At 37.9% G+C, this 9,558-nt stretch overlaps 1 protein-coding gene across 3 annotated transcripts; it reads left to right on the top strand.

The window, feature by feature from the left end:
- The first annotated feature begins 1,365 nt into the window (after window positions 1–1,365).
- On the top strand, window positions 1,366–8,451 carry CNBP (CCHC-type zinc finger nucleic acid binding protein). 3 transcript variants are annotated; one of them, XM_070936994.1, is made up of 5 exons: window positions 1,366–1,543; window positions 6,266–6,385; window positions 6,549–6,641; window positions 6,732–6,962; window positions 7,321–7,443. In XM_070936994.1, exons 2-5 carry the CDS (start codon window positions 6,283–6,285, stop codon window positions 7,341–7,343), a joined length of 450 nt encoding a protein of 149 aa, XP_070793095.1. In that variant the 5' UTR covers window positions 1,366–1,543; window positions 6,266–6,282; the 3' UTR covers window positions 7,344–7,443. The 3 variants fall into 3 exon arrangements, with proteins under 3 accessions (XP_070793095.1, XP_070793093.1, XP_070793094.1); XM_070936992.1 differs by having other exon boundaries at window positions 1,368–1,543; window positions 6,761–6,962; window positions 7,321–8,451; XM_070936993.1 differs by having other exon boundaries at window positions 1,369–1,543; window positions 6,764–6,962; window positions 7,321–8,451.
- Window positions 8,452–9,558: the final 1,107 nt, after the last annotated feature.

The raw sequence follows: 9,558 nt of genomic DNA, 5'->3' as shown, positions 1-9,558 counted from the left end.
TACTTGATTAACTTAGTTTCAGCTTCACTGTCAATTATTTAGTGGAGCCGCTGATTCTCAGTCCATTGTGGATTCTGTTGTTTTGATAGAAACAGTATAAAGAATAAAATATATTTTTATATAAAACTTCTCACAATACTGATCACAAATGGCCAGAATGGCCAAGGGTATCTTGGTGGCCTTTTTGCTCATTCCTGATCAGAGGTCATTTTCCTTTGTATTAATTCACTCCTACTTTTGAATGATATACAAATGTTAAAATAATGAACAAAACATCAAGAAATTAAAACAATTACATTAACAAAAATATTTTGTAAAATCTGTTAAGTTTTACAGTTTTACTTTTAAGAAAAGTACTGTGCACTTTTTAATGATTCTGTTCCTAATCCAGTTTGTGGTTTCTCATACTACTTAAATGAGGCCATCTCTATTTATAGTATATAAAAATATGCAAGGCATTACAGCAGTCTTCAATTGAGCTGGTGTACCCTGACTAAAATTATGTTTTGATTTAAAATTTGAGAACATTTTATAACTCAAAATTGACTATGCTCAAGTTGACTTTTATACCCTTCTACCGCTGCCTCAAATGTTCCTCAGATGATTCATTTCCTCATATTGCACAACCTTCCTAAGTAACTATGGTTGTATTTGAGAAAAATGCTACTTTGAATATGAATCTTTCTTTGCAAGAACGTTTTTAACTTTACGAATAAAAGCTTTTCAGGGGCTGAAGGGCAGTGGGAAACTCAGAGTCACAGCTTTTTTCCGCAGCTTCACATCTCAGGATTCTTTGTTTGTTTGTTTGTTTCCTGATACCAAAAGATTCTCCATGACAAACAAGGGAGCCTCTCCAGATTAATTCAGACCTCAGTTTCACAGGGTTCGGCAGCTTTAAACTCCGTGCTTAAGACTGAAAATAGTGTAAAAATGATAAAGCAAAATACACGGTGGACGTTGTGAAAAGAATCAAGAAGCACAACTGACGCCGCGTCGGCAAATCCTACTCCAAACGCGTCACTAACGCTGCCAAATGTCGTTTTTGCCGACTCAGGTGCGCCAACAGGGCGGCAGCAACCGCCTGACAAGCGACGCGAGGACCCTCGCTAAGTATCGCGATAAACCGCGCGCGGGAAAGCTAGTTGGATTCCCTCCCCCCCCCTTCCCTTTTTACCGTCTTCGTTATTCCAGTAACAGCCCCTCCCCTCGGTTTGGGACGAAGAGTACTGGAGGATATTCCGGTAGGCGGACACCTCCCCCTTTTCCACGGTGCCGATTGGCCAGTAGTACGTCTGTCGTCGATGGACTACGCGAAGCGATTCGCGGGTTGCCATTGGCCCCGCGCTTGGGATAGAGCCGTGCGCAGATCGGCAGGGCGGGTGTGTGGGGTCGTGTGCAAACCGCGTGTGGCGCAGCCAGCAGGCTCAACTGTAGAGGGTGGCTGGTCGTGTCTCGCGCGTAGATTAAGAAGGGGGAGAAGTCCTTTTTAGCCCAGCCGGCCATTCCAGATCGAGCCGTCGACGGGAACGAAAGTCCGCGAAAGGTAACCGAAGTGACGGAGTGGTTTGCGAGTGAGTTCGTCGGTTAGTGGGGCCTCTGTGGGCGGAGTGAGTTGAGGGAAGGAGGGCGCTGGCTCGTTCCGGCCTACTGCGCGGGAAAAAAAAAGCCCAGCCTTAACCCGCGTTTCTTTCCAAGTAAGCGGGGGATATCGACGACCCATCGTGGATCGGCAGTAGGTAATTATTCCTCATGGCCGCGGCGGGACGTCCTGGAGTTGCGGGAAAGGAGCAGGCAAGGCTCGCCGGTCTACTGGGATTCCCCCCCTCCCCCCGCCGCCTGGGCCTATATTCGAGTCAAGGGCGACGGGATGTGAAGTTTTACGCGGGCCGTGCGCTTTTGGAGGAGAGGCCTCCTGCTGCGGCGGTATATTAGTGCGTGTGACTTGAAAAGAAAGCGAGGTGGGAAAACGTGGGAGGCCGAGGCCAACATGCAAAGCTTGGTTTTCGGACTCGCTTGTTTCGGGAAAGCTGGCGCTCTCTGGTGGCGCCGCGGCCTCCACGTGTTCGCCTGCCTAATTCTTCAGCGGCGTTTTCCCAGGGCATTATGGTTCGGGATTGTGTATAGTAGCTCACCTCGCCCTTTTCTGGCGCTGATTGATAGTGGTATTTTACTGGGGGGGGCGGGGGGGGGGAAATACAGTATTCCCGATCCTAAACGTCTTTGTCTCAAAGCCAACCCGATTTGGTGGATAGTATACCTCTGCTGCCCTTTTTGAGGTCCAGGCAGCAGGCAGATTTTGGGAGATTTTAGCATGATTTGGGTGGCAGGTTTTCTGTTCTAAAACTAAGTGTACTAAAACTAAGTGTAGAATCGGTCGGAGATAAGAATTTTGTCGTAGTATTTTATATTACTTGGATTGGTTACCTCTTTCAAAGGAATGGAATGGAGAAAAAATTAGGTGACTCAAGATGAACGCAATCTGAAGAGATAGGTTTCAAAAATATTACCAGATAATAAAGTCTGAAATAGAAGTGACAGTGGAATACTAATTAATTTAGGAACCTAGATAGCCACAACTGGGCAGTGGAAGTAAGAATATCACATGTCCAATTTAATACTGGATAAAGATTTAACGTTGGCCTAAAAACAGCTGGTGTTTATCTGTTTAGCAATGGCTGCAGATCCTTTGATAACAAGATGATGGCATACTTCTGTATGCTGGCTATAATAGCTTTATGCTAGAAAATGTCACAGAATTAAACATTTGAGAATTTAATGAATTTGCAAAAGTGGGATTTCTTAATAAAGCGTATAATAGAAGTAAGAGAAATTACATCCCCCCCAATACATTACAATAATTCTTAAGATGTTTAAAATGGATCAGCTAGAAAACATTGCTTATACCACTGCTAACCTATGCTGCTGCTTCACTTCCTGAAAGAAGCAGAAGTTGCTATTGATGGATAATAAGGATAATTGTTGCTTCTTTAATTATAATTTAGTTATAAAGTGACCAGCTCTAATGTATGCTTAATTTGCAGTTAACTGCGGTTATTTGAATAAATCAATACAAAAAGTTGCCCTACAGGCGTAGCAAGTTGAACTGTTTAAGTTCAAAATTAAATTATTTTTAATGGCAATTATAATGCTTCATTGGGTTCCCTAGTAAATTTGTGACAAGCTGTTTTTCTTGCTGCAAAACAAGCAAAGTCCTTTATAAAGGAGACTGATAGGGCCATACCTACACCTGCTCAGTAGCAGTGTTGATGTAAAAGTGGTATAAAACAACTGGTGTGCTTTTACACTGATAGCAAACATAAGTTCTGTGTATATTTTGAAAGAATGACTGTTGAGTGTTAAAACTACCTGGGAAACAGTTGAAGAACCTGCCTGATTTGTCAGATTTATACAGTTTCACCTGGGCTGGCATTTTTAATTATTGTTAACAGGTAAAATTAGAGTCTGTGAAAAGATTGGAAACAATCATTTTGAAGAACATACCTTTTATAAGGAAGATACTTCATTGATGCATCAAAAGAATGATTAGGACATAGTTATAGGTATACATGGATATATCTGTAGATCTTCTGAATTGTGATGATATAGATTTCAGCTGCAGAGAGGAAGGATTGCTGGCTTGCTACTGTGGAAAATGTGTAAATATTCTTGATTGGCAGCATATAGTAGCAGTAAAAAATCCCAAAAGTTAATATAAGTACTATTCAGTAGTCAAAGTAAATACCTACAAAATATATATTTCTGATTTCTCTCAAATCAATTCCTTGGTAAGGTAATAAAATATAGTTTGGAGATTGAAAGATATTATTTGGAGGAATTATGTGCGTAGAAATGGGAAGAAAAAAATAAAAGGGTTTATTATATTGTCAACAGTTTACAATATTGGAATTTTATTTGTTTTCTGAACAGATTTTTATTTCACATCTAAATTACCTTAATTCCATATATAGGATTCACACCAAAACAATGAAAACTTTGTAATAGTTATGTATGTATGTATCTATGTATGTATGTATGTATGTATGTATGTGTATTTTTTTTAGCTGGGTCTTGTTTCAGATCCAGTGGGCATCTATACTGGAAAATAATTATAATTATAACAATAAGCCTGAAAAAAGAAATTGGATTAAATGAAAGTAAGGAAATAATAGGAACCAAAAATAAATGAGAATGAAACAGCAAATAAAAAGAACAGGATGAACATTGGCAGTAGTAGGAACCATAGAAGACATCCAGAAAAGTTCCTGATTGTGCTTTATTCTAGATAGCTGTCAAATTGATTACAGACTTTTTTTTAACTCATTTTTTCTGTTGACTGTAAAAAGGGCTTTATTTTACCTTCATTCTAAATAATCACTCTCTAAAAGTGGGAGCTGGGTAAGGATTACTTTAAGCATTCTTAAAGTAAAATAACTTCAGTGATAGTAAATCAAGGCCTTTGAACACTATGAAAGTGTGACAATAGTTGTACCTATTCATATTTGGAGCCCTGCTGTTTGGTATTTTGAGTGATTGACTGTAGAAGATACCTAGCTAGTTTCATCAACCATTTGTGGGCCTTAGAGAAGGCAAACAAGTTAAACAAGAATGTAATTCTTTTAAATCTGAATAAATTTAAGGTTTGTGATGGTAGAAATAGACAAAACACCCATTTTTATTCATTTAGAAACTATGAAAGTGGAAACTTGAATATTTTTGGATCAGTTATACTTGCAAACCATCTTGCTCTTTAGATTACATTTTAAAAATACGAATTTGGTAGTCATTTTTCAGGATTAAAAGGCTGCCTAGGTGGCAATACCAGATTTTCTAATTTTTCCCAGTCGGGCTCAAGTCACTGCAAAGCTTAGACTGCAGCGAGTCATATTCGACGGAAGAATTTAGACTCCAGCATTCTTTATATTTATTTTTAAGTGGGCCTCCACCTGTTTTATCCATCCATGTCCTTGCTGTCCTATTTACTTTAAATCATTGTAGTATAGCACCGTGTTAAACTGACAGCTCTGTCCATTTCAGAAATAAGAACCAATGTTAGTCAGTGCAATTTGAGACAGGACTTTTAAAAACAATGAAATAAGCATGATTGTAAGAATTTAAGCTTTTTATTTAACTTGGTGGACATATGTCTTCTGACACAATTTTTGTGAAAATGAAAATGGCCCTTCCCTAGAAAATCTTAGTAACAATATGAAGTGAGTTATATGCTTCCAAATATTGCTTTTAGTAGTTATTTTGTATGCTTCTTTTTTCTACTCCTGGGAACAATTACAATGTTCACAGAGATGATGATTTGATCTGAACATCAACATTAATGTATATGTCTTGGTGGACTGTATTAAGCAAAAATACAAATTTTGTTTCAGTATAAGCGGAAGGTTGGAAGGGTACATTAAGATAGATAGATAGATAGATAGATAGATAGATAGATAGATAGATAGACAGACAGACAGACAGACAGACAGACAGACAGACAGACAGACAGACGGACTTATCCATGTGCTTTGAAACTGGTTATAAAGGGGTGGGGGGAATTACTAGCTAAGGGATGTATTTAGTTTTTTAATAAACTTGGAGACTAACTCAAAAGGATCTATTGTGTATAACATGGAGCAAAAAGCACATAACTAGAGGGGAATGGGGTATATTTAGTGTGGATTGGAGGGTTACCGCATATTTCTCAGGTTATTCTTCTTTTATGACGTGCTGCCTGACTCAGTCAACATTAAATATTAAAAAATGGCAAGCATGATGATATGACAGACCAGATGGAATGAAGCAAGAGTTCTCATTTACTACTACCAAAGGCCTGGATTAAGAAACTAGGTCTTCCTGACCCCTCTAAAAATAGCAGATTGGGATCACCCAGGTCTTGGGGAAATACATGTTTTGGAATTGCATATGCCAGTATATCTTATATGTACTTGTATGTGTATTCTATACAATTCATTTTCCCTTTGGAAGTTGTATTGTGGATTAAAAGCCCATTAATACTATATGTGGTTGTATAGAATATTTAACTGTAATTTGAGATAACGAATGGTGAAACTTTACCGCTCAGTTTTAAAATAGTTTTAAATCATAATTGAATAACAATTGCAGTTGTTGCCATCCCTTATTTGACATTTTACATATTGATGACACTGACATTTTATATATTGTCATAAATGTGTAGTGTTAATACTTCTCACATAGCAAAAATAAGCATTTTTACACAAACTGTTCTTTTCAATGTTTTTCTCTTGCTTAGAGAACCTAATTGGAGCAATGAGCAGTAACGAGTGCTTCAAGTGTGGGCGTACTGGCCATTGGGCTCGAGAATGCCCCACTGGAATTGGTCGTGGCCGTGGAATGCGAAGCCGTGGCAGAGGTATCTTTCCTAACAATTTTTTCATGAGTTTGAATCCATACATTTACCTTAATTGTTCTCTTCTTTTTTGCTGTATGCAAGATTGAGTAGCAGTAAAGTAGAATTGTAGTTTTATTATATGGATTTCAATTGATTGAACTACTAATATTGTCTTTCTCAACAGGCTTCCAATTTATGTCATCATCACTTCCAGACATCTGTTACCGCTGTGGTGAGTCTGGCCATCTTGCCAAGGACTGTGATCTTCAGGAGGATGGTAAGTATTAATAAACAATGGAGAATAAATGCATTGTAACGGTTAAACTTCTTTAAGTACATGTCCCACAACGCTATCAAGGTTTTATAGTCTTGTTTATATTCTTTTTCTTATTGTGGAAGCCTGCTATAACTGCGGTAGAGGTGGCCATATTGCGAAGGACTGCAAGGAACCCAAGAGAGAGCGAGAGCAGTGCTGCTACAACTGTGGCAAGCCTGGCCACTTGGCTCGTGACTGTGATCATGCAGATGAGCAAAAGTGTTATTCTTGTGGGGAATTTGGACACATCCAGAAGGACTGCACCAAAGTCAAATGCTATAGGTAAAAATTGGTTTTAATACTAAGATGGGCATTAATCCTATACTAATATTTCAGATCAAAAGAACTGATTAACACACTAATATGCAAGAGCTTTTTCAGTTGCTTGTTCCTGAAAGCATCCCATGAATTTAATTTGGATACTTTATTGTAGCCTCTACCCAGAATTTTATGAATACTAAAATTGCTATGTTGTGCTTTAATGTTCAGTGTGTGTTAATACTGCAGATGTATGGGACATATTTTTTCTCTTGACTAGCCATATGTTTAAATCCAGAGCAACCATTTTGTCACAAATGCAACAGAAGGTTTCTGTACATGTATTTTTCATGCTGCTAATGTTGGTTTTGTCTCATTTCAGGTGTGGTGAAACTGGCCATGTAGCCATCAACTGCAGCAAGACTAGTGAAGTCAACTGCTATCGTTGTGGGGAGTCAGGACACCTTGCACGGGAATGCACAATTGAGGCTACAGCTTAACTGTTTTCCTTTGTCGCCCCTCCTTTTTCTGATTGATGGTTGTATTATTTTTCTCTGAATCCTCTTCACTGGCCAAAAGTTGGCAGATAGAGGCTACTCCCAGGCCAGTGAGCTTTACTTGCCGTGTTAAAGGAGGAAAGGGGTGGAAAAATCGACTTTCTGCATTTAACTACAAAAAAATGTTTATGTTTAGTTTGGTAGAGGTGTTATGTATAATGCTTTGTTAAAGAACCCCCTTTCCGTGCCACTGGTGAATAGGGATGGATAAGTGGAAAGAGTTAAGTCAAACCAGCAAAGCCTCCCTGGGTTCCATGGAAGTGATCGCATGCAGGAGGAAATACGCTGGAAGTGTCTGAACTTCCACAGTAATTAATTCTATTACAATAATGGCCTTGGATTGTCTGACCTCAGTAACAGTTATAACACCAAGTATTTATATCAGGCCTTACCAAAAGCATATAGCGAAGTGGGATAAACAAACAATGCACATGCCTGTTAATGGCCACAAGAGTGAGGGAGAAATTGAAGTAACCGTAATACAATAAATGAATGTCTAATGCGAGGTAACAAGGGAATGGGAAACATTAAATATTTCAAACTAAATCAAACCCAGAACATCAGTGCTTGAGTATACACAATTTGGAGCTATTCAGGACTTGAAAAGAACTGCATTTTCACAGAAATCAAGATGTTATTTTTGTATACTATATCACTTAGACAATTGTTGAGTTTCATTTGCTTGTAATCAGTTTTTAAAGTCAGATGGTAAAAGCAATTGAAGTCCTAGAATATAGAAATGTAATTTTAAACTATCAATAAAGCTGGAGGAGGAAGGGGAGTTTGACTGAAGTTTTTTTTTGGTTTGGAGTTTATTTTTCAGGTACATGATAATATTACATAGATAAATGTAGAAAATGCTGAACAATTGATTATTGTACTACTAATGTATAAACAAAGTTAATTCCTGTATCATTTAAACTGTAGAATTTGTTAAATATATCACTTCAGAAGCAGTATTTGCATTTTTTTCTCTTAGGCGACAAGTATATAATTAGAGGTGCTTATTTACTCCTTCAGTAAGTAAAGTAAGCTACAGTTCAAAATGTTTAAACAAAAAAGTGCATTGGGAGCATTAAAGTTTGCAGTTTTCCCACTGATGGAATGGTGGAAGGAATACTGAGATAGAAAGGATAACACTGTTGAGGACATAAAGTATCTTTATATTCTTCCCTGCTTTTCAGTCCCAACTCACTTAAACTGAAGCTATCAGTCACAAAAAAATAAAACTGCGTAACACAAAGTACAGGTGCAGAATGTAAATAATTTGTATAATTTATTTTACATAGGTGACTGAAATCAATCTTTTAGAACTGACGTACTGTGACTTAATATCAGAACTTAATGTGTGACATATTAATAGACAAAAATTCTGATATTTGACAAACACTGAACACCTTGAGCTAACACTGTTGGGAAAAGAGTGCAGAGCCTTAGAATAAACAGTTCTAAAGGTTGAAGGTCACTCAGATGATTATGTTCTCCTATAAAAACATTGGTTGCCATCATCTGTTTTCCTCAGGATGCAGATTTGAAAGGGCATGGCCTGATCAAAAGAGGTCTCAACCTCAGAAAAATGGTTGTTGAGCGTGATAAAGATGGAGGCGGCTATAAAGAATTTGGCTTCCATCAATTCAGTCAAACATTAAGAAAGTGTAACACTATCACATTCTTTAAAAATGATGTGTCCAACAAAAGTTACCCCAATAAGATAATTCTATGGAAATTCACAACCTCAATAATAGCAAATGATTTGCATGTTATTCATATTGCCTCAGGTCAGTGGTAATGAGACCAGAAAAATGGCCAAAAAAAAATCACTTGGGAAAAAAAGTAAAAAGCATTGTCAAATGTTTGTCAAAGACAACCTGGGTCAGGTCATGGGGCAGACTGTTGGAAACATTCTCCGAGGACAAATAAAAATAACAGTGTCACGAATGACAAATTGTATGTTTAGAAAAAATGAAACTATTCCAAAAAGAAAAACAACCCATCCCAACTTTGAGGCAATGCAATGGAAGTAATGATTTCGGATTTCTTTTCAACCGCAGGACCAAGGCTGC

The sequence above is a fragment of the Pituophis catenifer genome, unplaced genomic scaffold (genome assembly GCF_029215685.1).
Source record: "Pituophis catenifer annectens isolate HBS135680 unplaced genomic scaffold, rPitCat1.0.hap2 SCAF_2, whole genome shotgun sequence".
Classification (NCBI taxonomy): Eukaryota; Metazoa; Chordata; class Lepidosauria; order Squamata; family Colubridae; genus Pituophis; species Pituophis catenifer.
This window is presented reverse-complemented; position numbering and strand designations above follow the sequence as displayed.

Bases quoted from the DNA above. Each gene is read 5' to 3' on its own strand.
- CNBP (XM_070936992.1), top strand. From the start codon at position 6,283: ATGAGCAGTAACGAGTGCTTCAAGTGTGGGCGTACTGGCCATTGGGCT. The intron at 6,386-6,548 runs GTATCTTTCCTA...CTTTCTCAACAG, and splicing joins AATGCGAAGCCGTGGCAGAG to GCTTCCAATTTATGTCATCA. The intron at 6,642-6,760 runs GTAAGTATTAAT...TTCTTATTGTGG, and splicing joins CTGTGATCTTCAGGAGGATG to AAGCCTGCTATAACTGCGGT.